The sequence below is a fragment of the Podarcis cretensis genome (assembly GCF_951804945.1).
Source record: "Podarcis cretensis genome assembly, chromosome: 16".
In the NCBI taxonomy this organism is placed as follows: domain Eukaryota; kingdom Metazoa; phylum Chordata; class Lepidosauria; order Squamata; family Lacertidae; genus Podarcis; species Podarcis cretensis.
The window spans coordinates 13,303,376-13,330,590 of record NC_137186.1 but is presented as its reverse complement, the minus strand read 5'-3'; the positions used below and the strand labels follow the sequence as shown (position 1 = coordinate 13,330,590).

General features: G+C 49.8%; 2 protein-coding genes and 1 long non-coding RNA gene across 14 annotated transcripts; 2 read left to right on the top strand and 1 right to left on the bottom strand.

Annotated features, from left to right (window-relative positions):
• Positions 1-159: 159 nt before the first annotated feature.
• Positions 160-13,626, bottom strand: LRRC71 (leucine rich repeat containing 71). Of its 7 annotated transcripts, none has more exons than XM_079958143.1 (16): positions 12,832-13,626; positions 8,645-8,763; positions 8,258-8,377; positions 6,925-7,065; positions 6,719-6,794; positions 6,513-6,587; positions 5,774-5,842; positions 5,214-5,373; positions 4,116-4,199; positions 3,814-3,903; positions 3,108-3,236; positions 1,875-1,980; positions 1,678-1,766; positions 1,059-1,167; positions 641-756; positions 160-452 (listed from the first exon to the last, which is right to left on the bottom strand). In XM_079958143.1, the coding sequence occupies exons 2-16, from the start codon at positions 8,736-8,738 to the stop codon at positions 327-329; spliced, it is 1,584 nt and encodes a 527-aa protein (XP_079814269.1). In that variant the 5' UTR covers positions 8,739-8,763; positions 12,832-13,626; the 3' UTR covers positions 160-326. The 7 variants fall into 7 exon arrangements, with proteins under 7 accessions (XP_079814269.1, XP_079814264.1, XP_079814265.1 ...); XM_079958138.1 differs by lacking the exon at positions 12,832-13,626 and adding an exon at positions 9,554-9,737; XM_079958139.1 differs by lacking the exon at positions 12,832-13,626 and adding an exon at positions 9,554-9,737 and having other exon boundaries at positions 5,238-5,373.
• On the top strand, positions 3,243-17,088 carry LOC307205908. Its single transcript, XR_013834181.1, has 2 exons — positions 3,243-3,527; positions 16,595-17,088. It is a non-coding gene; the product is annotated as an uncharacterized lncRNA (long non-coding RNA).
• Positions 17,089-17,881: 793 nt separating this feature from the next.
• Positions 17,882-26,182, top strand: LOC307205619 (rho guanine nucleotide exchange factor 11-like). Of its 6 annotated transcripts, none has more exons than XM_079958248.1 (12): positions 17,882-18,397; positions 19,070-19,275; positions 19,963-20,138; positions 21,157-21,303; positions 22,054-22,133; positions 22,453-22,578; positions 23,310-23,427; positions 23,914-24,092; positions 24,191-24,266; positions 24,987-25,154; positions 25,260-25,347; positions 26,060-26,182. In XM_079958248.1, the coding sequence occupies exons 2-12, from the start codon at positions 19,244-19,246 to the stop codon at positions 26,133-26,135; spliced, it is 1,266 nt and encodes a 421-aa protein (XP_079814374.1). In that variant the 5' UTR covers positions 17,882-18,397; positions 19,070-19,243; the 3' UTR covers positions 26,136-26,182. The 6 variants fall into 6 exon arrangements, with proteins under 6 accessions (XP_079814374.1, XP_079814376.1, XP_079814371.1 ...); XM_079958250.1 differs by having other exon boundaries at positions 17,882-18,430; positions 21,222-21,303; XM_079958245.1 differs by having other exon boundaries at positions 17,882-18,430.
• The last annotated feature ends 1,033 nt before the right edge of the window (positions 26,183-27,215 follow it).

Sequence of the window (27,215 nt, the reverse complement as noted above, 5' to 3'; positions counted from 1 at the left end):
GGATTTGGAGTTCTCTAATTCCATTATCAGCAGGATAAATATTGCTACGACCCTCTGACTTGGCAGTCCCATTATGTCAATTCTCTGCCTCTCATCCACAGAGTGACTCCTCCCCCTGAAATCCTTCCCTAAATTAGTACAGGATCCTGCACCCTTAAGTGAGGAGATGAGCATCAGGTTTATTTGCACTTCTCTTGAATTGGGTTGGGAAGCAGTTTCCTCCCTCTCCCTGCGTTCAAATGACAAGTGATGCTTGAATCCAAGGAGCACTGTGAGGAGGCCAGTGGGATCATCCTGGATTTTTTGTGTGCTCTCCAGCTAAAGCTCTACGCCGCCCCCGCCTCCTCTTCTGCCACCCTGGCCGCTGTCCCTGACCTGGGAATGGGGTCACGTGTCCACATGAGCTCTTGGATCCTGGCATAGGTCTTGCTGTCCACTGGATAGTTGTTTTTCTGAAACAGTTTTAAATGATCCAGGTGAGGGATTGAGGGAGGCAGGTACCTGCAAAGCTTGCAGTACCAGTAAGGCTTCCCCAGCTCATCCTCAATCCCATAAAGGAGGGAGGGTGCAAGTTTCAGATGGAAAGAGAACCAGGCCCCAAAGGCTCAGCTATTTTCCTCATCCCCATCCCCAAACTCACCGCCAGTGACAGCCGCAGGAGGCCCATCGGCCCTTTGCCTCCAGGAGCCACCCTAACACTCTGCTGCTCCAAGGCGACCAGAAAGGCCTGCAAGCCCTTCTCTGTGATTTGGTTACCTGAGTTTGGGCACGAAGCAAAAGAAGAGAATTAAGCTCAGGATCTCCCTCCCCATTCGGAAGGTGCTTCCTCCCGTCCCCACCCTCTCCAAGCCCATCTTGGGAACTGAATGGAGCCGGCACAGCTGGCCAAGCACTTGGCTCTGCTTAAAGTCATCTACAAATCAGGAAACAACAGCAGCTGGGTCGGCTGGTCAGGAGCCCCATGAAAGGCCTTGACTCCCAACAAAAAGCCGCTAGGTGAGTCACTCTCTTCTCCCCGCCTGGCCCAGCCCGGCCCTGCTGCTCCAGGGGAGACGTACAGATGAGGTTCAAGTAGATGAGGACCCGGTTGCCTGGCAGGAAGACTTGCCCATCCCTGTGCTCTGCTGGCTCCAGCAGCGGATTCACCATCTCAGTGGGCTCTATCACCTGCCCAGGAAAACAGAAAGGCTGGTGAGGCGAAGCCACCATGTAGGAAAGATGGCAGCCATTCAACAGCTTGTTGAAGTCCTTGACTCTAGAGTAATGGGGGGATCATCAATGCTTCCTGGCAGGAACTGGCATGGCCGACGGTCAAGGATGACGACAGTGATGGGAGCTATAGTCCAGCAACACTGGGAAGGCCATATATGTTTCCCAGCCCTCTCCTACACTCTGTGAATGTGCGGACATGTGAGGCTGGAAGGGCTGGTGTGTGGATGGGGCAGAGAAGAAACTCCCACCACCCCTGGCTACTGGCCATTATTGCTCTTGGGCTCCAAACACACAATCTGGAGGGCCACAGATGGTCCCTGTGTGAAGGAGGAGGGGAAGGATCCTTGCCTTGAGGTTTGGCTGTTTGGTGTCAAGGAAGGGTGAGGGGCTGGGGCTACCAGTTTCCTCCTTGAAGAACTAAGCCAGGTCAAGAGCTGAGCTGGACGATGCTCGAATGAGCCTCACCTCCACTTCTATGACTTGAGCCCGTTTGTCTTTGGTGCCTGATTTTGCTCCTTTGCCGCGGGCAGCTTTCTGTTCGGCAGGAGGAGCCGCTGTGGGGGGAAATCAAGAAGGCTGTGGTCAAGCAGCCCTTGCGAGTGCCAGTGAAGGCCTGAAAACAGTCCATAGGGAGGGGGAGGAAATGGCAGTAAAGAGGGCACCTTTCTTGGCCTGCTTGGAGTCCTCCTTCTTGGACTGAGCTGCTGGTGTTGCTGCTGCAGCCGTTGCTGCACTGGCCTGGCCCTTGTCATCCTTCTTAGGAAGTTCCTAGAAAGAAGGGAAGGTTTGGGTTGTTGTTTTTTTTAATAAATAGGTAGTGAGTAATCCCTTCCCCCACCCCTCTAAAAATGGCTCAAATCTAGGGCTGCTATTTGTTCGGATTTTCCCGAACATTACTGGGATTTCAAAGGTGGAATTGACATCCGGGGGGAATTTCAGAAAGGCGGCACTTGGTCTTGGATCTTAGGCGAGTCAATCAAAAAAGCGCTTTTGGGAAAAAAAATGCTTAACAAATTTTGGGTTTTACTAAAAAAAAAAGCTCAAGAAAGTTCGGCGTGTCCTGGTTTTTACTTTTTGAAATATGGCAACCCTATTCAAATCCAACCCCACATCCAGAATCACACCTCAGCCAAATGCACTGGTGGGAAGGGAAAGAAGAAGGGGTCAGGGCTGAGATAATTGGGGAGGGGGAAGGGGATGTATCCCAGACTGGGAACCCAGCCTTGCTGCTCCCTCCATCCTTCACTTACTAAGTGAATTCCACAACTAGAAGGGGTGACACAAAGCAGTAAACAAAACCAATGAGAGATAGTAAGAAAGTAGAAAAGGTTTTATATGGGTGGGGTGGGGGGTTGTCAGGGGGTTATATTTAGAGGCTGGGACATTAGAAGGGAAGGACCAGGGGCGGGGGGATGCAGGCCCTCTCCTGGCAGAGGAAACGGTGCAGCATTCAGGAGGAGGAGTATAGGTTCATTTGTATCCTGCCTCAAGGGGGCTTTCAGGCTAAATGGCTTCCACACCAATTAGCAGCAGAGCAGAAAATGAGGTTGGCAAAGCACATGAAGAGTCAGTGGAAGCAAAAGTGAAAAGCAGCAGTCAAGGCTAGGGAGGATCAAAGGCTCTTCCCCTGGCTCTGAGATGCTATCTGTGCAAATGGGGTGCCACCACAGAAAAGTCCTTGCACCCAACAGTCCCCAGCCTAGCCTCTGGAAGCAGAGGCAGAAGCCATGGGAGAGAAACAAGAGGAGGAGAATGAGCCTCCCGGCAAGAAGGAAACCCCATCTCTCCACTACCCCCTGCCTCCCTCAACCACAGTGAGGGCAAGGCCTTTCAAAACAGCATTCCTAGGGTCCCCTCATTTCAGACGGTCTCCTGGCTTGCTCCAGGGCTCTCACTTTCTCCTTCTCCTTCTCCTTCTTCTTAGTGGTGGCTTTGGTGGTCTTGGCTGTCTGCAGCTTATCGAGGGCTATGCTGCTCATGTGGCTGGAGGGGCGCTCGTTTTTCAGTTCCGCATGTCTCTGTGGCTTGAGAGAGAGGAGTGGAAAGAGTCGGCTCAGAAGAATAGCAGCCTCTTGGCAGAAATGGCCCTGTGCTGATTCCCCAGCCCAGTGGCAGCAGAGATGGATCAGGGTAGTCTCCTACTACGCAAGCTCTGTTACTTATTGCAGGAGACTCAGAGGGCAAGGGAGATAGAGTTGCAATGTGCGGTGCAGCCATAGAGGGAGCCTGGCTTTGGAAATGGAAGGACCGACGTGCATCCTAGCAAACTGAACGCTGGTTCAGCCATTTGTGGTCCCTCTCCACCCATACTTCTGGTAAGTTTTACAGCTTTTTAAAATTTATCTAATAATAATAATAAACACTACATGAGCAACTGTGGTTCATCCTAAAATAAGCAACGAAAAGTGCAAGAACAAGAAGAAACAGTTCCAGAGATTTAGGGCTGGTGGGCAGTTTCTCTATGAGGCCATGGCAGAGGCAAGCCAAATAGCTCTGGGCACAGCCAGCTTCTGCTGCAAACTTTCAGGCCCTAGAGAGGGGGGTTCTGGAGCCCACTCATCCACCACCCCTTCCTCTGGCACTTCTCTCCTTCCTGCTTACCAAGCGGCATCTTTCCTGGACCTCCTTCTCCAGCAGAAGCCGCCTCCTCTCTACCACCTCCATGTGTGTGAGGGCAAACGGGCCGAGAACCTGTGGAGTGAGCAGGGCAAGGCTGTTGGGATGGTGAGATATTCCTCCCTCCCTGGACCCACTTGCTGTTCTCCTTGCCCTGGCTGCAGAGGCCTGCCTGCTACAGAAGGGAGGGAGGCAGCAATGTTGTCAATTAGGGCTCCTGTCCCACGCATCCCATTCCCAAAAAGGGGAACCTCCTGAACCGCTTGAAGGGCCACAGCCAGACTGACCTCTGCGAGCTTCAGGGCTCCTTCATCTTTGATCTGGTTGTGCGCCAGTGACAAGGAAAGCAGCGAACGATTGAGCCGCAGGCCCTGTGCAGGAGGGGCCAGAAAGACATGGAAGGAAATGCATGGGGGGGTGGATTAAGTGGCTGGAGGCCAAGGGACTGGAAGGAGAGCAAGGTCACATTCTCAGGGAGAGAAGGCCCTGGGTGCTGAGCAGTCCCAGGACTGCAACCACCCTGGCCAAGTCGAGGATGCAACTCTCTGAGGCTTCCAAATACTGATGGGCAAACTCCCAATTTGTTCTGTGAGCACTGTTGGATGTGTCTACGTACACCAGTGTGATTCTAGGCAGCACTGCCAGTCCAAATGGGTTGTGAAAAGCAAGGATGCCTTCCCACTGGAGTTTTCAAAACAGCATCTGCCTCACAAGGGCTGCCCTTCTATAACAGTTGCATGTCTGTTTCAATGGGGAGTCAGCAACTGCTGATCCTGTTTTCCTGCATTCCAATCCAATATGTGAGTTGCCTTTTGCCAAAGGAAGCTACCTTGGAAAAGGGGCACCCTAGCCAATGGCATCTTCTGTCTAGGTCACAGGCATGGCCAAACTTGGCCCTCAAGCTGTTTTGGGACTACAACTCCCATCACCCCTAGCTTAACAGGACCAGTGGTCAGGGATGATGGGAATTGTAGTCCCAAAACAGCTGGGGGGCCAAGTTTGGCCATGCCTGGCTAGCAGAACCAAAGAGCTTTCACTACGCCAAAATTACAAACAGAGACTTTTCCAGCCACACCAAGGAAAAAGGGCAAACTGCTACTGGATCACCAAAGAGCCAGTGGTCAGCTGTAAACTGACAGAGGAACTGCACTCCCACAGAGCCTTTCCTCCATCCTGACAAACCGCTCTCTCCCATCTCTTCAGTCTTGGGATGCTATTTCTAAACCACCTCCCAGTCTGTCCCTACAGCACTCTTGCCAGAAGCTCCCACTCCTGGCTTTCTTCGGAGAAAGTCACCCTCCCTCCCCTGAACCTCCAAGCGCAGAATGTAGGCCCTGAATCCTTCGGCCTCTGCCTAGGTGCAGAGCTGCCTCAGGCCTCCTCACATCGGCGATGTAGCCGGCACCCACATCTGTGATGTGGTTATAGCTGAGGTTGATGGAGGCAAGGTTCTTGTTTGAGCCCTTGAGAGAAGAAAGCGCCTGCCCAATCAGTAAGGCCGCCTCGTCATCGATCTCGTTGTTCCGGAGGGAAATGTGGGCCAAGCTGAGAGGAGAGGAAAAGAAAGAAAGGAGAGGCCACTTCTCAGCAGGACTGGGCACCCAGCTGCCCTAGAAAGGGCCTGGATTACTGCAATTGCACCGGACACATATTTTTATGGCTCCTGTCTTGCCTTATGCCAAGTCAAACCACTGGTCCATCTAGCTCGGTATTGTAAAGACTGACTGGCAGAGTGGCTCTACAGAGTTTTAGGCAGGAATCTTTTCTCATCCCCGGGGACTGGGCCTTGGACATTCTATGCCGCTGAGCTGTGGTCCTTCCCTTCCTTTGGGCTCTGTGTATGCTAGAGGCAAGAGACCTCCATGCACACATGCATGCACACGCCCTCACCCAGAGCTCAGTCTTTCACCCCCAATCTCCCCCCAGGCATCCCCTCAGTTCTCACTTGGTCTCTTCAGCAACCAGCTTGTGGTACAATCGCTCACGCATAGGGTTTCCCTCCACGGCCAGTGTCCTGCAAGCAGAAGGAAAAGAGGGGTGTGGATATGCTCTCCTTCTCTGCCCACCCAATGCACATGAGCCACTGTCAAGCATTTGCCCCTTTCCGTTATTCTACTGTTGATCTTATTTTTAAAAAGAAAAATCAAGATGGTGCTTGTGGGATCAAGTAACCAGGGCATTTCTGCAGGCGGGAAGTAGGTGTCAAGACTGAACACCTTCCTGTCTATGCCAGCAGCATTTGCCATCTCCCGTGACCTTGGCTGGCTAAGCCATCTCTTCTCAAACTGTGGCCCTCCAGTTGTTGTTGGACTCCAACTCCTAGCAGCCCCAGCAGCCAGCATGGCCAATGGTCAGTCAAGGATCATGGATGGTGGGGGCCCCAACAGCATCTCAGGGCATCAGGCTGCCCAAAGCTCCCTAGTGCCAAGGGGTCCACCTCAGCCTTGGCCCCCATTCCTACAATTCTGGCTCACTTGGGCCCCTAAAAGCCCAGCCTTCCAGCCAGTTCATCCGTCCGAGAAATGTGTTGCCCTCCTCCTTGCCTGGGCCTCAGCCCTTGCTCCTGCCTGCTGCGAGTGACCACCCTGTCTGCCTCTGGACTCCCAGGCTGTTGCCTCATCACTTGACAGAGGGGAGGAGACCCACCCTGGCTGAGGCCTGACAGGCCCTGAGCCAAGACTTACTTGAGTGTGGAGCAGGTTGGCACAATAGAGAGGAGAGAGAGGAAGGTGACATCTGTCAGGCCAACCTTCCAGAGTCTGAAAGGAGAGCAGAGTGGATGAAACTTGGGAATTCAGGAGAAGTATTCCCCTTTAGCTTGCAGGAGGATGTTGGGTGAACCACTAGCCTGAAAGCCATGCCCCCTGCCCCAGGACTTCGGGCCACTCACCGAATTGATTGGAGGTGGGAAAGAGCTGGCAGGCACTTGGCAAAGATACCCAGCATCTTGTCTTCGATTTTCCAGTCTGCTGACAGAGAAAAGCAGGTGGGGCTTTCGTTGGCCTTGAAGCCCCCAGCCCACCCTGCTCAGGGGGGCACAAAGAGGGGAGACGGAAGGTCTGTGTGGACCAGGGAGAGGGACAGCACCTCACTCACTCCGGATGAAGATCTCCTTAGTGGTTTTGGGGTCCTCATGTTCCAAATCCACCTGGATGGTGGGGCGGAAGAAGGCATACTTGCACTGGATCTGTGCAATGATGTAGGGACCCTCCCTCTCGGCCAGTGGGTCAGGCTCCTCTGTGGAGACAAGTCAGAGCTCACCAGGGTAGCAACAAGGAGGAAAGAGCCTGGCAGCTTCTCTCGTGGGTCCGTAAGGAACAAGACATGGTTCCAGGAGGGAAGCTAAGCTGGCACCCTACAGAGCAACAAACCCTTCTGGATTCATTGACCAGACATGGCCTCCTCTCTGCTCAGTGATAATCTTACCTGGCCTCTTCCACCTTATCTGATGTCTCTCCATCGAGCAGCTGCCTCTTTGGTCTGGCCATTCCCAAGAGGGTAGAATTTTGCTCTCCCATCTGTCTGCACCCACCCACAAAGTGGAAAGGTGACTGCTGCCAACGTGGTGCCCTCCATATGTTAAACTTCTATCAGCTCTAGCCAGCATGTCCATACAATGCTGGGGCTGACAGGCACAGGGTGTGCTGGCTGAGGCTGATGGGATTTGTAGTCCAACATGATCTGGAGGCCACCATGCGGGGGAAGGCTGATCAAGTGCATGCCTCATCTTCTGTGAAAATGGATTTTGGAGGTATAGATAGCTTCAAGAGATGGCCATCTTTACACAAGAAGCTGAACTGTATTGAGTCAGACCTTTGAGGTCCATCTAACCCAATCCAGGCTTCACTGACCAATAATGGTTCTCTCCAGGGTTTCAGACCAGAAGACTTTCCCAGCCCTTCATGGAAGGGCCACTGGGGATTGAATCTGTGGCTTCCTTTCTGCAAGGCAGATGCTCTGCCACTGAGATACTCCTTTTCTTCTAAAAATAAACTCCAGTCCTCATGGTTCTGATTGAGTTAAACAGGAACATAGGAAGCTGCCTTAAAGTGCCTCAGATCATCGGTCCCTCTAGCAATTACTGACTGTCAGCAGCTCTCAGGAATCTTTCCAAGCTCAACTTGGAGATGCCTGAGATGTTTATAATACTTTATGGAGTTGATTGCCCTCATGCTGGTAACTGAGGCACTGTAAGAAAAATGCTACCAGGTTCAGCATTTGAGCAAAGACGCACTCGTTTGTTGTCAGGATTGCGCCGCAGAGAAGTAGCAACATCCAAGGGGACGGCGGAGATAGCACCGAGAACTGCCTTAAACTCTTGACCCCCAACCCCAGTATTTGTAACTCATGTGCCTCATTGTGAAGTGGGGAAATATTACAGAGGATGTAAAGCCCAATGAATTTATTGAGAGGAACGAGCACCACTCACCCTGGACAGCGAAAGAATTGGGGTGTGGCCTCAGTGTAACTTTTGGGATCTCTTGGAATCCAGCCCGGGTGCAGAGCTCCAAGAAATCCTGCTCCAGGATCCCTGTGCACTGGTATTCCTCTGTGAAGAAAGGGGAGAAGCCCCGGGAGGGCTTTAGAGAGACCAAGCAGCTGGGATTCAGATCCTAAGATTGTATGTGGGTGGTGGCAGCTAGTGGCTAGAGTAGAGTGGAGCTGGGATGCAATCCATGCTCAACTGTGGAACTCAACACAGCAAGCCACCATATATCAGCCACGCAGGATCGTCATGAGATTGAAAACTTCCCTAGAGCGTGGCTGACTCAAAGCAGACTGAGAGATGGGGGGGGGGCAGAGTAGATCTTCCTACCTTCCCCATGTTCAGCCCTTCTGGCAGCATTCCTGGCTTCTTCTTCCAAGGCTGCAGCCTTGTCCTTGGCCCCCCGCTCTCCTTTTTTCCCCATGGCGCCCCTCCCTCTGGAAAGGACTCTGTGAAGACAAAGAAACGAATCATGAGATTGTAGGAAGTGGAGGGTGAAGGTCCCTGAATGGGGACAAGAGCTGAAAGATGTGAGGGCTGGGGGGGGGGGAATTAATGAATTCTGGGAGAAGCAGCACAGACTGGGGGGGGGGGGGAGCTTCAAGGCCCTTAGATTATGACTGATTTTTTTGAGATGTTGGAGATCCCTGGAGGGGGGAATCTGTTAGATTCAAAATTCTGTCAGAAGGCTCTCTCCTTGGCTGAACGGGGGAGGGGGTTTCTGTAGCAGTGGGTTGGGGGTCCCTATGAGGGTCTGGAAACAGGACAAAGAGGGAGCAATTGACGGTCAGCCATGGGGATACGTGGGGTGGAGTCCTAACGGGCAGGAGGGGCCTCAAAGTGGGTGCTGGCGACTTATTAAGAAGGACCCTAAGGGAGATGGGGCAGGATTTGAGAGGGGGGCTGAAGCTCTCTAAGGCGAGGCTGCGCCCACTTTTATTGGAGAAGGTGAGTCTCCCTGCCAAGGCCACGTGCCGAACCCTCTTCCCACCCCCCACCTCACCCCGCCCCGCGCCTCAGAGGTAACAGCGGTATATCAGTATCGAGGTCAGCCCCCTCCCTCAACTCAGCTCAGGCCTCGCACGGCTGTGTAGGCCGCGGTCGCCGTGGCAACCAAAACCCGGCAGCAGCTAGGCGGGGAAAGAGGCAGGGCCGAAGCGGCCGCAGTAAGCCCCGTTGCCACTAGAGGGCGCAGGAGCAGCGCTGATGGCCAAAGTCAAGGCATCCCCCTCCATCCACCTGTCACCTGCTCGCCAAAGGGCGCCGCCGCCACGCCTGCGGAACGGGCACGTGTGAAGCTCCCCCAGGGTCTTTCGGGGCCCTGTGGCCCCTGCAGTGGGGAGAAGAGAGCTAGAAAGAGGCATATTCCCTTTCCCGCTTTCCCTGACCTCCTCTATCACCAAAAGGGCTTGATCTGGGTGCTGCTTGCTATGGCCACTGCTTGCTGGGTGCTGCTTGCTATGGTCTGGGGAGAGGTGGTTGGGGGAGGAGACTTTTGGCATGGGGGGCGGAGCAGGAGACCCCCACTTCCCAACCCTTCCCCAAAGAGCCTGACAAGAGTACAGGTCCCCCCATCTCCCATGTTCATACAAGCTGAATGGGGTGGAGGGAGAATAAATAAGGAGATAGACCATGGCTAGGCAAACTAAGGCCCGGGGTCCTGGATCCGGCCCAATCGCCTTCCAAATCTGGCCTGCAGATGGTCCAGGAATCAGCATGTTTTTACATGAGTAGAATGTGTGCTTTTATTTAAAATGCATCTCTGGGTTATTTGTGGGACATAGGAATTAGTTCATTCCCCCCTCCAAAAAAATATATAGTCCGGCCCCCCACAAGGTCTGAGGGACAGTGGACCAGCCCCCTGCTGAAAACGTTTGCTAACCCCTGAGATAGACCCACACTTTCTCCCTAAAATCTTCTCTCCCCCCCCCCCCCGGCCATCCTTTCCATTTGACTCTGCTTAGAAGCCTACACACATACACACACTAGCAGGGAGTGCCTAGTGCCATCCACAGATTTGTAGGAACAAAAACAAAAAAGTGTTTTTAAAATGAGTAGTGTTATTTGTGAGTGTGGACTCATCATGCCAAAAACCAAGGGAAGTCATGCCAAAGTCATATTTCAGTCTGCCATTTTGAATCAAAATGGTACTCAACATCCAAATGTCAATGAAGACTGCCACCCCACCTTAGCAACCTTTATCCTGAATTTGGTGATGCTGTCTTGATTGGTGGCTGAACCTATGCCCCAAGAGGGCTAAAGTCATGTTTGGGTCTGTCATCTTGAATCAAAATGGCACCCAGCATCCAAACATCAATGAAAACTACTGGCCTGCATCCTTGGGAACCCTTATGCTGAGCAACGATATCTTACGAGGCCTAAAGGTAAAGGTAAAGGTACCCCTGCCCGTACGGGCCAGTCTTGACAGACTCTGGGGTTGTGCGCCCATCTCACTTAAGAGGCCAGGGGCCAGCGCTGTCCGGAGACACTTCCGGGTCACGTGGCCAGCGTGACATCGCTGCTCTGGCCAGAGCCAGAGCCAGAGCCAGAGCCAGAGCCGCACACGGAAACGCCGTTTACCTTCCCGCTGGTAAGCGGTCCCTATTTATCTACTTGCACCCGGAGGTGCTTTCGAACTGCTAGGTTGGCAGGCGCTGGGACCGAGCAGCGGGAGTGCACCCCGCCGCAGGGATTCGAACCGCCGACCTTTCGATCAGCAAGTCCTAGGCGCTGAGGCTTTAACCCACAGCGCCACCTGCGTCCCCTTACGAGGCCTAACCTATGCCATAAAACAGGTGAAGTCATACCAAAGTGACTTATCAGTCTGCCATATTGAGTTAAAATGATGGCTGGTGTCCAAACATCAATGACAACTGCCAGTCCCACCTCAGGAACCCTCATGCCGAGTTTGGCCAAAATATATTGAGAGGTGGCCAGACCTATTGTCAGAAAGCCTGCCAGTCAGTAAATCACACCGTTCAAAGTTGAAGTTAACTCTTTATTAGCAAAAACACAATCTTCACAGACATGGCTGAGTGTCAGACCTAATGGTCTTATTCCATGAAATCAGTTATAATGGTTTTTTTTTTGGGGGGGGTCTCTTAAAGCAATGCAGAGAAAAGAGACATACAGACACCCCACCCCCAAAGTATCCACTTGGCTGAATGAACTGTGCACTGTTATTATGTAAATAACTTTTGAATGTTGTGACCTGCTTTGAGCATGGCTTACTGTGAAATGTCAGCACGCAAGTAGGTGATGCTGTGTGTTTATGTAATATGCACACACATTTGCATTAGCACACTGTGGGTCTGTGCCTGTAGTGTGCAAGTGTTGTTCAGGAACCAACTCTTGTATCGGCAAACAAGGATCTTTTTGCATTATGTCTGGCTCCTGTGCCTGCTTCTAAATCTGATTTTACAATACCAGTTTGTTCTAAATGTGAGCTTTTAAATGCAACTTTTCTGCTTTGTGTGGTGAATCGCTTTGGGACCACCCGTTTTTCAAAAGCAGATTGCAGATTTTTGGTAAATAAAAATAAACCACTAGTAGCTGTCAGCCCATCTCTCTCACGCTGCACCTTCTTTGCTGAGGGTAGGCCTTGGATCACAAGAGGTTTTGCCCGGTCTGGGACAAATGCCAAGAGATTCTCTGGTATGCAAAAGAGGCAGTGAAGCAGGTAGAAAACAAGCAGTGCCTGACAACTATTTGAAGTACCTGGACACCACCTCTCTGGAACAGATCAGCAACCCACCAGTGGCAGAGTTCAAATGGCCTCCCTTTCCCCCTCTGCCCGAGTTCCTGGCTTTATACTACTCTTCCCCTCTTTTAAATGCTGCCTTTTTCTGCCCCTTGACTTCCAAAGCTGTCGCATGATTCATGAGGACCCCCCTGCGTTTGCACATCCACATAAACAGTTGAGACAGAGGACCATATAACCACCTTGAGCTGCTTAGAAAATGGTGGGATAGAAATGAAATGCAGGGGCATGGGTAGCCAAGAATCAAAATGTCTCTGATTGCCACAGGACAATAAATGCATCAAGTGGTCTTTAAAAAGTGGTTTGGCACCCAGAAATTTACAACTCCAGTAAGGTAATGCTCAAGGTCCAAAAAGCAAAACTGTAAAACTTGATTTAAGGGAGAAAATAGTATCTGTTCTGAGGCCTCATGCAAGGCCTACTCTATAATGGCAAAGGGAGGCCTGGGGCAACAAAAAGGTGGGAAATCTGCTCTCAATATGGAGGGCGACAGGGTGTCATAGGCGCTTACATAAACTGAATCCGACAAGCGTTAGCCTCAGACTGGGCAATTGCTCTAGTCTTCTCTGAAAGAAGATTTGACTCACTATTGGGAGACCTTAAGGAAATCTTCAAAACATCTAATGAAGCTATGAATACAGCCCTTGAAAATCAATCTGAAATTCAGCTGCTTCAAAAGGCAACTGACGATCTAGCACTTAAGCTAGAAGAAAAATCAGACAGAGACAGACAGAAAACCTTAAATATTGTGGTTTACCTGAAAAAGCAGAAGGGGCGGATATGGTTCCATTTATAATCCACTGCCCTCAGTGGATTTAGAGGGGGCTCATAGAGTCCCAACTGGGAAAAGCAGAGCAGGTGAATTCCCAAGGGACCTTGTGATCCGGTTTGAGCATTGCAGGGTCACTTCAAATTCTTAGGAAGTGGTTACTAATGTTATTAAGCACCTTAGGACAGGTAAATCACTGGGACCAGATGGATTCTCCGGCAAATATTACCAAGTGTTTCAAACTGAGCTCTCCCCATGGTTTGCAAAATTATTCAGTTTATACATTATTATACATCTGGGGGGGTCAGTCCCACAAACATGGAAAATGTTAATTAACCCTATTTTGAAGCCAGAAAAAGATTTCACAAAAGTGAACTCACTCATACAGACCGATTGCACTTATAAATGCTGCCATTCAGTGTCAACAGTACTGAACTAGATGGATGCCAATGGCCTGATGTGGTATAGGCAGCTTCCTTTGTTCCTCTGACTTAGGTGGGCCTTTGGCCTGATTCTGCAGCCAAACACACTCAATGTTCTCATCAGGATACATGAAGCAGGTTAACAACAACCTCTCTCACTATCTGTGCTTCTGTTAGACCTGCATACGTTGCTGTACAAGGATCTGCTAGTGTTCCTGAAGCAAAAGGGTGTGAGGCCGGTACTAAAATGCCACAGCAAGAGGGTGCTGGGCTCTTCAGACAACAAGTAGTTGTTCAGCCCTGCTCATGGATGATGTCAGGTGTGCGTGCAGGAGCCAGGCCCTGTGAACAGGACTGGGGCCTTCCTAAGTTTGTTCTGAAGAGGCTGATTGGTAACTCACAGCACCTGGTAGCAAGAGCTGGGAAGGAATATAAGGTCAGCATTTCCCTTCAGCTCTTTGCCGCAGCAACATGTTCCCTACCTTGCTGCGTTTGGTTCCTTGACTCCTCAGACCCTTGACCATGACTCCTTACTTCCTGACCCTCGGACCCTTGGCTTCTTGACTCCCAGCTCTCTGATCCTCGGCCTCTTGGCTTCCGGACTCCTGGACTCCCGTTCCGGCTCCCACCCCACCATCTTGCCCCCGGTCCCGACGTCCTCAGCTAGGACTTTGATCACCTGTGAACCGGACCATGACAGATGAAAAGGGAGACCATAAAACCATGTTTCCTTGTTTAAAGGTTGTGAGCTAAACAAGGCAGCCCTGGCGTGTTGCCTCTTCCTCCATCTTGTTTCTTTTCTCCATTCAAATGTGTGAGTCCTCTTCATCATTTCCACCTTTGAACCAGGACCTCAGATTTATGAGCTGGTGGCTTCAACATATTCTGAAAAGAAGATGTAAGGTTTTTACCTGCTGTTTCCAACCACCCCATTTCCCCTTTCGGTAGGAGGGAGTAGATGAAGAAGATGGCAGCGAAGGGTACCCTTCATGGTCAAACTGCTGAGGTGGAAGGAGAGGGTTGAGGGGTCTTGGGAGAACAGCCCAGGACTTCAAGCGGGCTTCCAGATGGCGGCCATGGCTTATGTCACAAACCGATCAGATTTTGAACCAGACTTTTCTGTCTGCGGGTGTGGCATATTTATCTTCCACATTTTCCTGCTTTTTCAGTATTGCGTGTTTGTTGCTATTCTGCTGCTTGCTGCTGAGGTGTGGGTGAAGCTTGATGGGTGGATGGTGCAGTCTCCCCTACCCTGGAGCAGAGAAGCAAGATAAGCAGGAGATTAGGAACTTCTGGTGAGTGGCTGATAGTCACCCACACCCACACCCGTAAGCAGTGAAGATCCAACAGGGTTGCAAGGCATTCTGGGAGTATCCTGCTCATTTCCTGCCTCTCCCTTTGAAAAGACCAGGGAGAGAGGGAAGGTCTTCTCTGTTGGCACCCCTCCTCCCCACTATTGGCTTCTTCCCATTTTGGACATCAATGGGGTGGCTGTTTTGGTTTAGACTCTCCAATGCCTTTCTTTTTTCCCCTCCCCCCCCCCACAGCAAAATGTTTCCCAATCACCACCCTGCCTAAGAAGAAGGTCCCAATGTTATTGAGCTGGAGGTCAAAATCCGGGAGGAAGCCCTCTGTCCTGTTTTGTTATCTTCCATACACCTCCCCACCCACCCACAGAGATGCAGGTGCTTCCTTCCAAGGAGCTACCTTGAGGTGCTGGCAAACATGCAGGGGGTTCTCCTCCCCCTGGAAGGGGATGGCAGCCACCACAAAATGGCACAGAAAGGTGGGCCTGTGACTGCCGGTTGAGGCCATAGCTAATGGGGGAGGTGTATCTTCTCTGAGATTGCCCTCGGATTGCCCTCCCTCTGGTAGAGTTGAAGCAGATAGGTGATGGGCATTTTTGCCGGGGGAATAGGGCCAAGGGTGGTATCAAGATGCCGGAGGCAAGCCTGTCCCTGTGAGAGCTCCCCATTGGGATTTTTTTTTTTTTGGGGGGGGGGGGGACAGAGGACACAGTTAGCTTGTGCCATCTCAGCCATCCTTGTCAATGGCTTCCCATCTGCAAAAAAAACCAACCCTTTTGTATTGTGACAAGCTGCAACTGCAGACTAACCCACCTTCCTGATCCTGATCCAACAGTGCAAGGGAACACATCACAAGAGGATGATGGGACAGGAGCAGGGGACTCTGTGGATCCTTCTGGAAGCAGATTGTTCTTGCTTAAAACCTTTTTAGATTTAATCTGCAAGTGCTTGACTCCTAGATATATCTCCCTTTTTTCTGCCCTCCCATCTTGGTACTTCCTGGGCGTTCTCTGAGGTGCTGGGCATATAATGTGATTCCTGTAATTCAGGTTTTTTTCCCTTCACAATTCTCTTTCTCCTCCCCACCCCCCACCGATGTCTCCTCTTGCTCAGAAGAGGTGGAGGGTATGAAGGATGCTTTGCCCACCTCCCTCAAAGGTTCAGCAGTGGCCCTAGATGTCTCACCCAAGATTATCTTCCAGACCATCAAGCAGCTCTCATGAAAGCTCAGCAGGCTGAAAGCAAGGAGTTGAGGGGTGGGACGGTGCTCTAGCAGGCCAAAGGAACGGGGATGTGGGAGACTTGGTATTCCATTCCACTTCCTCTTATGAAAGTTCTGACCCATCTGCACTTGGCCTCAGTTGTGAAAGGCAGGTTAATGGGTTGAAATGGAGGGGGAGTATGAATCATGTGACTCTAGAGCCAGAGAACAAATTGGTGGAAGCTGCCTATGTGTGTTGGGGGAAAGAATCAAACAAATGAGTTCAAGAAGGCACAGAGGGTGGTCTCCAGTGGTGCCAATCTCCTAGCTGCTCTTCCAGAGCAAGTCATTCATGTAGGATGAGAAAACTGAAGAGGTTTCCACTTTCATTTTCATTGTGTAAGTATTGCAAGTCCTCACCTCACCCTGATCCCCATGTGCTGTTCAAGACTGCCCCCCTCTGTTCAGCTAGACTCAAAAGCAAATAAGTGGGGTGCATCCAAGCCTAGAGTGTCAGGTATGCTCCTCTAAAGAGAGAAGTGGCTGAGGGGCCAAAGCTGGAGAAGAGCAAATGGAGAGGTCTTTGAAAAATCCTTGACCACCACTACCACCCCCCAATATTGAGAGCTTTCACCTCAAGTGCTGTGACAAAAAGGTGAGCAGGCAGGCACATCAGGCAGCCCCCCCCCCCCACCTTCAAAAATACCTTCAGGAGCTGGAGCCTGTGGGGTGTGGGGTGGGGAGATACTCCCATTGTGAGTCAGACTGGTGGCTGTGCTGTACTTGGCAGTTGTAAAGTACCTTCCTTCTCTCTTTTCTAGGCCAGAAGGCAGTCCTGAAGAAATTTTACACTGGGACAGAACGGAGATTCTTCTGGTCCAAGCCACCCCTCAGAGCTCCCTCTGCCCCACTCAAACTGTTCCCACCCTGGCCCACCAAGAGAAGCCGCTCCCACCCCCCAAGAGGAGCCACTTTCACCACCACCCCTGTTCCACACATCCCATTCCCCTGCCAGAGCATCTCTGGCCAAGAGGAGGAGCTGGTGACACACCACCACCCTGCAAACATTCCTCCCCCCCCCCCACCTCTCCCAGGAGTTGTGGTGGCTTCAAGACCAACCATGGGCATTTTGAAATAAAAATAAAAATAAAAAAATAAAAAGACAGGCCGCTGGACTTTAGGAGGATCTTGTCCCTGCCTTGGAAACAGGGCCCTTGTTGGTGTTGTCCGGCCAGAGGAAGCTGGGAGGTGTTTTCTGATGTTCAGTTGTAAAGGTCTATGTGCGTTTTAAGAAAATGAAATGAAATCTCCCATCTGTGTAGCTTTTTCATTGTGTCAGAAATCTGTGGCTGAGCTTGAGTAATTTCTGGGAAGCAGGCATGGTGGTGATGGCCTAGTTGGAGGCTGTTTGCAAAGGGAAGCTTTTGCCATGATTGCTTGCCCCATGCCTGACAGGCGATGACCTAGGGCCACCTCCTATGAGCTTCCTTTCCTTTTTTAAAAATATAATATTTATTAAATTTCCATTTTATACTATTAAAATACATTCATATTTTTCTACAGTTTGTTCAAATAAACTGTCAACCTCCCTCCCTCCCATCTCATGGTTACCGTAATTCTTTTTTTATATCATAGCATTATATACTTCTTCCTCTTTACATTTATGTCCTTTCCATTGTCAAAAAATTTAACCAATATGTATAAAGGTATATATAATCAACATTACAAGTCTTCCTAAATAAGTCCTGCCAGTCTTGTTAATTGCTTGCAATTGTCCTTCATACTGTATAAATTTACTTCCTTTCCTGTGAAGCTGCAGGGGGACAGACGGGTGGAAGGGATGGGTGTTGTGCCAACCCCCTTGCTCTGAGGTCTTCTAGCACTGCTCACTCTTCCCTGTGCCACCTTTTCACTTCAAATTGTACTATGAGCTGGGTCTTTCCTGGGTTTCCTACCAAATACCCCTCCCCACCCCCACATCACTTGGATCGGAACAGAAGAACGTAAGACCTCTGCTGGATCAAGCCAGTGGCCCGTCTAGTCCAGCAGCCTGTTCTCACAGTGGCCAGCCAGATGCCTGAGGGAAACCCTCAATACAGGATCCTCTGCCACTGCCCCAGTCTCCAGCAACTGGTATTCAGAAGCATTACTCCCACTGACTGTGGAGACAAAGCACAGACATTGTGACTAGGAGCCATCAGTAGCCCTTATATAGACTAGGAAGAGGCAAGTGACGGAATAAAACAGATTTATGAAAGATCAAATGAAAAAACACTAAATGAGGGCTTCAAGATGCCTTTGACTACATAAGCTTATTGTTTCAAATGTCCGAGTATCTTATCTGTCCCTTTATTACAGCTCTAACCAGGCCATTATTCTATTCTTATGCCACTCATCTAACCAACCCTGCTTCACATCCACCCCCAGCTCTTCCCTCTCTGATCTCCAGGCTCTAACTGACTCTCAGCTGACTCCCTCCCAGCATTCAAACCACTTTTCAAATGCCAGCTCAGCCAATCATCACTCACCACTAACAGTCCACCTCCCCCTTCCTATTGAACATTACCTTACGTCTTCTAATATACCCACCTATTTATGCAATGTCATCTCAATTACTAATACAGGTGGACATGCATTATTCTATACGAACGAGCCAGGTAAACACAAGGAGCACCTGTCTCAGCCCCTTGTTCAGAGGGTCTGTCAGGGAGGAGAAAGGGATTCCCACATCTCTCTCCCTGGAAATAGCAAATGAGGAAGGGTAGTTAAAATTATAATATACTGGAGTGTAGCGGTTCGTTCCGGACCAGGGTTCAAATCCACACTCGGCCGTGATGCTCACTGGGTGACCTTGGGCCAAGTCTCTGCCTAGCCTACCTGACAGGGCTATTGTGCAGATAATTTTTTTTTGGGGGGGAGAGCGCCACATACAACTCCTTGAGTTATTTGGAGGAAAGTTAGGATTTTCCCATGTAATCATAAAATTAAGCACCAAGAAAGGTCCCTGGGAGCACAGGTGTGTCTTATAAAAGATGCCTAGATGTTGTGAATGCAGGTGTGTACCCGAGTTGAAAGAGAAGTTGGTTCCATAATACAATGAAGCCCACACACTAAAATTAAAAGGCTTGCCTTATTTCCCTTGATGTCCCAGAGGCATGTGAGGCTGGGGGTATTTAGGGGAACTAACTATAAGGGTGGCTGGCCCAACTGAGAGGGCAGGATGGGTGGTAAATTAAGGGATAGGCCAGACTCTGACTTCACAACCGACATTGGGATCCTTCATATTTGTTTCCCAGGAGGCCTGGTGAGGAGTCTGCTTTGAGCCTTGGATCAGCTGAAAGTACAGACACTGGTCTTCCTTGGCTCCGTTGAAAGTGCAGACATCTGCCTTTGGATCCGCTGAAAGCGTAGACATCTGTGTTCCTCAGTACAGTTGAAAGTGCAGGCAATTTGTCATTAACCGTTGCACAATGGGGGGCTGTTTGTCCTCTTTTCACAGAAGGTAAAGTTGGGGGGTAGGGGAGAGATCTTGAAGCTGGGTGGTCCCTTGTGGCCAGTTTTTGAATATGCTCATCGGTTATTAGACCCTTGTAACTCCCATGCTGGCTGGGGGCTGATGGGAGTTGTAGTCTGACAACATCTGGAGGGCACCTGGTTGAGGGAGGCCATTTATATGGAGTGGTCAGGAACACAAGGAACACGAGGAACACAAACGCCCTCCTGTCAGACAGTAGGAGGGTGGTGGTGGAGGAGGAAGAGACACTCCTCGTTTGCATTCAACATGCTTCCTGTCATTTATTCCCTCTCTTCCACATCCACAATGTTCGCTGCTGGCCAAAGTCATGGAAGAAGCCCCAGAGGGGCTTAAATGCAGCTTGAAAGCCTTTCATATAAAAACACTCCCTTGGGTCCCACTGAGGTATCATTGTTATTTATTAATCACTTGTTACTAAAGTGTCTCAAAACAACTTAAAATACAAAATACAATAAAATCAAACGGTAAAGTATACATAATATGCAAAATGTCTGTCCACCAAGAATGTGATAACGGAAATCCGTGTCTCCTTCCTTAATGATATGTAAAACATTGAGCCCCAAGAAAGGTCCAAAATCAATCTATGAGGCCAGAGGACCTTTAGCAGACCCTCTTTTGACATCCTGCCTCTCCCATTTCCTCAATCCCCCACAGGAACATCGAGACCCCAAACTTGTGGTCCACCTCAGACCCCTCCCTCCCCTCCTTGCTGGGGGATGATCTCTTCTATGTGTCAGACCTGAGCTCACAGAAGTGGAAAGACACTGTCGGCCGCCATGTTGCGTCTTCCCTGCCACAGCGGGAGGTTGACCACCAGGAAGCCATCAATGGTGAGGAGGTCATTCTGTGGCTCATACTTTGGGTTACCCTCAGAAAGTAATGGGGCTCTAGAAGGATCTCAACTTACTTTAAGCAAAAGTGGAAGAAGTGCCTAGTGAGATCTCTCCTGGGAATTGGGTCCTTGGCTGTACATGTAGCTTGGAACTTTTTAGTTCTTAAAAATGGCCATTAGTGAAATTCCCTCCAGGCAAGACCCACATGGGTCAGTAAAGATGGACTTCTGTAAAGTTCTGACACAGGGCCAGGAGAGCAGGGTGGGAAGAAGGCTTATTGGCCCTGAAGTGTGCTGTAATGTCTCTGAGGAGGAAGGGAAATCCATAGATGAATGGTGTTTGTGTGTGTTGCGCTGGTAACCAGAGCTATCAGCTGCATATTGGTGCCCATGCTGGGGAAGGGACTTATAGCTCAGTGGTGGAGACCATGTTTTCCCTGCAGAAGCTCCCATGCTTGATCCCCGATGGCATCTTCAGGTAGAGCTGGGAATGTCCCCTTTCTGAACCCCTCTAGAGGAGCACTTTCTGCCAAGCACTATAGACAACACTGAGCCAGAGAGCCCAATGGTATTTCACTCAGCTTCATGCATTCTTATTTAAATCAGCGCCCTTTATCCGGGACTGTGAGAACTGGAATCTTGTTTTATCTTCAGTGAACGGGCCACAGCCCCTTGGTGGAACACATGCTCTGCATATAGAAGGCCCTAGGTTCAATATCCGATGGCATTTCCAGGTAGGAATGAGAAGGAAAGACCCCAGAAACCTTGGAGAGCCACCTGCCAGTCAGAGACGAGTAGGCATTGGGCCAGGTGGACCAGGGTCTGACTGAAGAAGGCAGCTTCTTAATGCTCCACCAATAGCAACTCCATAGCAACTCCAGGAAGAGAACATGATCAGTCTCCTCTTGAAAGGCAGAACCCAAGGCTTTTTTCAAGGAACTTGCTTTAGCTGCCTCATTCCTGGATCCTGCTGGGATTTGACCTCTAGCTGACATTCTTCCCCCCTCTTTGCACAGAACTGTTTGTGACAGAAGCCTCTCACCTGCGGCTTTTGCGTGTCCTGACTGTCTTCTTCTATCAGCGCATGTTTAGGGAGAAACTTCTTTCGCAGGAGGAGCTGGCCCTCCTCTTCCCCAACCTCCCAGAGCTGCTGAAGATTCACAGTAAGGCTGCCTCTCTTATTCAGTCGGAGCCCCTTTGGACTAGGCCCCCATTCTGTGTCTCGCACAGATCGTTGCTTGCTCACGGGCGGGTCAGGGGTAGAGGGAGAGGGTCGCCTCTATCAAAGGCCCTCGCTCAGGAGGACCATTGGAGCAGAAGATTAGAAGAGCCCTGCCGGAGGCAGCTAGATAAGGCCAAAGGGGGCCTCATCTAGACCTGAGCGCAACAGCAGTGCTCCCCAGGAATTCCAACATTTCTCAGATAAAAATAGGGACATCCTATTCAATAATAATAATAATAATAATAATAATAATAATAATAATACCCTGCCCATCTGACTGGGATGCCCCAGCCATGCTTGGCAGCTTCCAACGTATATAAAAGCATAATAAAAACTTTCCTATACAGGGTTGCCTTCAGATGTCTTATCTCCTTGGCTTAGGGGTCATATAACTCCATACCTCCAACATTTCACCAATGGAAAGAGGAACGTCCTAAGGAGAAGCGGGACATTCTGGGAACAAATCAGAAACTGGAATGGCTTCTGTAAACCCAGGACTGTCCCTGGAAAATAGGGACACTTGGAGGGTCTGCCACTCTGTAATGGCCAGCTTTGAGGCCCATCACCGGGGGCATGATTATAAAAAAAAAGAGATAGAGACCATGTCTGTCCTTCTCCCCCTCCCATCTCTGCTGTGGCTATTTCCCCAGGCCCCTTTTCTCACCGTTCCCTCCTCCTGTCCTTTCTCCAGGTTCTCTGTCAGAATCGATGAAAACACTTCAAGAACAAGGGCCCATCATCCATGAAATTGGGCACTTCATGCTTTCCCAGGTAACAATCTCTGAGTGGCTGGGCTGCTGGTGGTGATGCAGCTGTGTGTGTAGGCAGTGTTTGGGGCTCCAGTTGAGTTTGGCCCCTTGGTTTCCTGACCTGCCTGATTCTAACCAGGAAGTGTTTCCTTTCCCTTGCCCCCTTTGCCCCCTTCCATCTAGGAAAGTTTTTAATGTTTGATGTTTTATTGTATTTTTAATATTCTGTTGGGAGCTGCCCAGAGTGGCTGGGGAACCCCAGCCAGATGGGCGAGGTATAAATAATAATAATAATAATAATAATAATAATAATAATAATAATAATAATTCCTTTCCCCCAGTTTGGTGGGCCTGCACGTGAAGAGATCCAACAAGCAGTCTCTGACTTCTGCGTGAACCAGTCCAAGGCCCTGGAGCTGATCGAGACCAAGCTGCAGAAAGACACTCGATTCCGGCTCATCATTCAGGTATCTTTGTGTTCATACGCTAAGGAAGGGGGAGGGAGGGACTGTCTCAGATGCTGGGTCTGCGCTTTCAGTGCCGAGTGCAAGAGGAAGTCCCCAGAGGGCTCTTTCTCCATTCTGGAGGGCCAGAGGCCTGTCCTCCTCTCTCTGCTACCCACCCTGAATGCGGTAGTGCTTCTGAATAATGCTTGAATCCACAGGTAGGTAGAGTGCTCTTGTGCTTGAATCCTGCTTGTGGGCTTCCCACAGAAATCTGGTTGGCCACTGTGAGAACAGGGTGGTGGACTAGATGGGACATTGGCCTGATTCAGCAGGCTCATCTTATGTTGTTCTCCCCTTCGACATACACATACTTCCAGCCTCAGTTTTTACAGTGACAAAACAGCTCCACCATCGACTCACGTCTCCCCCTCCTGCTTTCCTTCTTTTCCTGGGGCATGTTGTTGTTCTTCCTGCCATAGACCCAGATCTCAAGGCTCCTGAAAGCTCTGCACTTCTTCTCCATCAGGAAGGTGGTTCACTAACTGTCCCCTGGATGGGTCTTTTGCAAACCTACACCCCCACCATAAGAATAAGAACCTAAGAAGAGCCCTGCAGATGGATCAGGCCATCGGCATCCTATTCTCACAGTTGCCAGCCGGATGCCCCAAAGTGAAGCCCACAGACAGGACATGTCTCCAGTCTCCATATGGTCACAGAAGCATATTATCTGTCTGTCTGTCTCCCCTTCCCAGGAAGCAGAGAGCAACTACCAGTGCCGCCACCATCAACTGAAAGATCTCATCCTCTCCGAAATGCAGCAGCTGACAAACTACCCTTTGCTGCTGGATAATATTATCAAACACACTGATGGTATCTCGGTCTCTCCATATTTATGTGTGTGCTGGGAGAGGGAGGAGAGTCGTATCTCCTATAATTTGAATGTTATGCTTTGTGACCTTTGGATGTTGTGGGCTACATGGAGCGTAGCCTATTGTGGAAAGTAAATACACACATCAGTGATGATGGTACAGTATACACACCTCTCCATTGCTAGTATTAGCAGATGGTGGGGCTGCAGGGTTGCAAGGGTTGTTCAGAGGCCAACTTTCTTATGAGAAAACAAGGATTGCTTGGGAGTATGTATTCCTACTGCAGTGCTGCTCATCTGTCCAAGGTCGTTTTTCCTTTAAATGCAGTGTTGTGTCTGTTTTGTGTTGGGAACCACTTAGGGACCACCCCTGTGTTTCCAAAGCAGCCTCCAAGTTTTTGGTAAATAGAAACAAACTTTAACAGCAGTGTGACAGCCTCTCTCTCTCTCTCTCTCTCTCTCTCTCTCTCTGCACCTTCTTTGCTTAGGGCAGTCTTCAGAGCACCAGAAGCTGTGCCAGGCTCGGGACCAATGCCGGGAAATCCTTCAGTGTGTGAAAGAGATTGTGAAGAAGGCCGAAAACCATCATCGCCTGGAGACCTATCAAATGTGTTTGGACGCCACCTCACTGCAGTGGACCACCAACGCACTGGCAGCGGAGTTCAAGGTATGGTTCTCCCCATCATCGCCCTCTGCCTGAGTTCCTGCTTTTATATTACTTCCCTGCTCTTCAAAACGCTGCCTTTTTCTGTCCCGTCTGTCCAGAATATTGACCTCCGGAGTCATTGCCTGATCCACGAGGGCCCCTTGCGCTGGCGCCTGCGCAAAGACAAGACTGTGGGTACGTGGCTGTCAACTTCACCTCAACGAACAGACAAATGTGGCGCAGGCCTCTCAAAGTGGAGGTTTCTGCAGTTCCTCTCTCACTGACTTTGTTTATATCCCACTTTTAATAGTAATCCAAGTGGGTCAGCCCTGTGGCTTGGTGGTAGAAAGATTCTTGAGCCCCAAACCCTCACGAAAGCCATTGCTGCCAGTCAGATGAGTAATAGTAATAGTAATAGTTTTATTATTTATACCCCACCCATCTGGCTGGGTTTCTGAGCTAGATGAACCAAGCAGCTTGCAGAAAGTTTGACAGAAAAAAGCAATTTTAAGCAAGACCCCGAAAAACAACTAAAGCATCAGCTATTGAAACATCAAAACTTCCAATGGTGTTTGAAATTCTAAAGCAACTGGCCACAGATTAAAAAACTCCCAGACAGGCTGCCTTCAGAGCACCTGATTTGCATGGAGAAAGTCCCGGGTTCAATCCCTAACAGCATCTCCAGGTCAATCTGGGGGAAAGACTTCCTGCCTGAGATCTTGGAGTGCCATTGCTGCCAGTCAGTGTGGACATTACTGAGCTAGATGGACCCCAGTGGCCTGAACTGGTATAGGCTATAACTAGTTATTCTGACTAGTTGGGCCTTTGGCCTGATCTGCAGCCAAACTTTCCTGGTGTTCTTATCTGGATACACAGAGCAGGTTAGCCACTCCAAACTCTCTGCCTCTCTCTTAGACTTGCACGTGTTGCTGCTGGAAAATCTCCTGCTGCTCCTGCAAAGGAAGGATGAGAGACTCGTTCTCAAGTGCCACAGGAAGAGGGTGTGGGGCTCCTCAGGCGCTTGGCAAACGATCAGCCCCGTCCTCAAGCTGAATGTGGTGCTGATCCGCTCTGTGGCCACAGGTAAAATGGGATAAAACCATGTTTCCTCATTTAAAGGTTGTAAGCTAGGCAGACCAGCCCTGGCGTGTTGCCTCTTTCTCCATCTTGTCTCTCCTGTCTGTCCAGATCCGCGAGCTTTCTTTGTCATTTGCACATTGGAATTGGTACCCCATCTGTATGAGCTCGTTGCCTCAACACCTTCAGAAAAGAATATGTAAGATTTTTTACCTGTTGTTTCCCCCACAATTCTGGAACAGACATTTCTTTGTGGGTGTGGCACATTTACCTTTCCCACTTTCCTGCTTTTTCAGTCATGGATATTTGTTTCTGTTCCACTGTTTGCTGTCCAGTTACAGGCAGAGCTTGATGGAATGTATCCAGGATGTGTTTTGGAGTTGTTTTTACTAACCAGCCCTTAATTGCTCCTCTCTCTGCCTTGCCCTGCCCTGTTTCCTGCTGCCTTTTTCCATTCTGGGCAGGTGTCCAGCTATTTCTGTACATGTGCACACACACCTGTGGTTGTTGTGTTAAAAAAGTGTGTGTGTGTGTGTGTGTGTGTGTGTGTGTGTGTGTGTAATTGTTAATGTTATATTTTATTACCTGCCCTTCACCCTAAGGTCCTAGGGTGTGTGCTACAATAGAGCACAATATTAATAGTGGTTTAAAACAATTTACAGTCACACAAATTAGGTGGGTCCCAAAAATATCCAGGCAGACAGACACAGACACAGATATAAATATAAATGTAAATATAAATGTTTAAAATATATAGATATTGGTACCCCCTCCCTCAGACAAAGATGCCACTGAGATTAATATGGAGCCTCTCTTTAATGTCTGCCTTTCTAATGACAAATCACAGCTATTCCATTCCTTTTGGGGGCTTTTAGTGAGTCTTTCTCTCCCCTCCCCTCTTTTCCTGGCAGGTGGATAGAACTTCTGGAAGAGGCAGTAAGGCGCGCCAAGGGAAATGCCACCTTGCCCTCAGGGAATCTGAGATAATATTAACTTCACATGTAATAAATTAAAATCACAGAGCTTTATTAGAAGACCCTTTTGCATTATTCCACAGACTTTATAAAATGGCGACAGCAGCAGGCTGGGGGGATCTTTCTGTTGTACCATCACCAATTACCCTGCTCCTCAAACACTGTTCCTGCTACTAGTTAAGGCCAATGGGTTGTCAAGAGCCGTTTTTTCATACTAGCTTTTCTGGGCCAACTGAGGTTATCAAAACAGAGAATTCTGCAGATGGTAACAAGAAAATAAAGGAAGTTGTTCTTTCTTGCACCTAAGCAGCATCCCCCATGCCTCAAATTACTGCATGAGAAGTTCTGGCTGTGTGGAGAGTTGCCTCCTTTTACCAATTGTAACTTTTTGAGGCAGAGAACTATTTGCCTCTGTAAAGTGTAGGGCACATTAACTATGCTTCATAAATAATAACCTTTTTAAAAAGCATGAAGAGTTAAGAAAAACACAATGTGTATGAAGCTGTCCCTAATCTCACACCCTTTTGGAGTCTGACAGATTGGAGTTTTACATGGATTACAGGTTGCCAGCTTTTATTATTTGCCCGTGCACCTATGCTTTCAACCGCAGCTTGATCTGCTGGCGTTAGCAAGGTGTTCGAGCTAACCTTTCATGTCATTGGAGGGGGGGGGGATTCCCTCTCAATTCCTTTAGACCAGTGTTGGCCAAACTTGGGTCTCCAGCTGTTTTTGGACTACAACTCCCATCACCCCTAGCTAACAGGACCAGTGGTCAGGGATGATGGGAATTGTAGTCCCAAAACAGCTGGAGAACCAAGTTTGGCCAACACTGCTTTAGACAGATGAAGCAGCTGTTAAAATGCACAAGAGCAGACTAGGGCACTTCACTCTCAACAGTTGGCAACCCACCATGGATTGAAGCCATGTCCGTTGTGTAATGGGGGCTGGGGAGGGATGTCCCCTGTATAAAGCAGAAATAGCCAAGTAAATGCAGCACCTGAGCACCTCGGGTCACAGCTCAGACACTAATCCGCTTCAGGCGGTGGGTGAAAGACTAGTGGGATTGTGGGGGGACCCAGATCCCCATTTGTTA

Coding starts and splice junctions, on each gene's coding strand:
- LOC307205619 (XM_079958248.1), top strand. CDS start 19,244: ATGGGGGGCTGTTTGTCCTCTTTTCACAGAAG. Junction 21,304..22,053: donor AGAGCTGCTGAAGATTCACA/GTAAGGCTGCCT, acceptor TCCTTTCTCCAG/GTTCTCTGTCAGAATCGATG. Junction 22,579..23,309: donor GATTCCGGCTCATCATTCAG/GTATCTTTGTGT, acceptor TCCCCTTCCCAG/GAAGCAGAGAGCAACTACCA.
- LRRC71 (XM_079958138.1), bottom strand. CDS start 9,678: ATGCCTCTTTCTAGCTCTCTTCTCCCCACTGCAGGGGCCACAGGGCCC. Junction 5,374..5,773: donor CTGGTTGCTGAAGAGACCAA/GTGAGAACTGAG, acceptor CTCTCCTCTCAG/CTTGGCCCACATTTCCCTCC. Junction 3,904..4,115: donor GAGCCCTGAAGCTCGCAGAG/GTCAGTCTGGCT, acceptor CTCACTCCACAG/GTTCTCGGCCCGTTTGCCCT.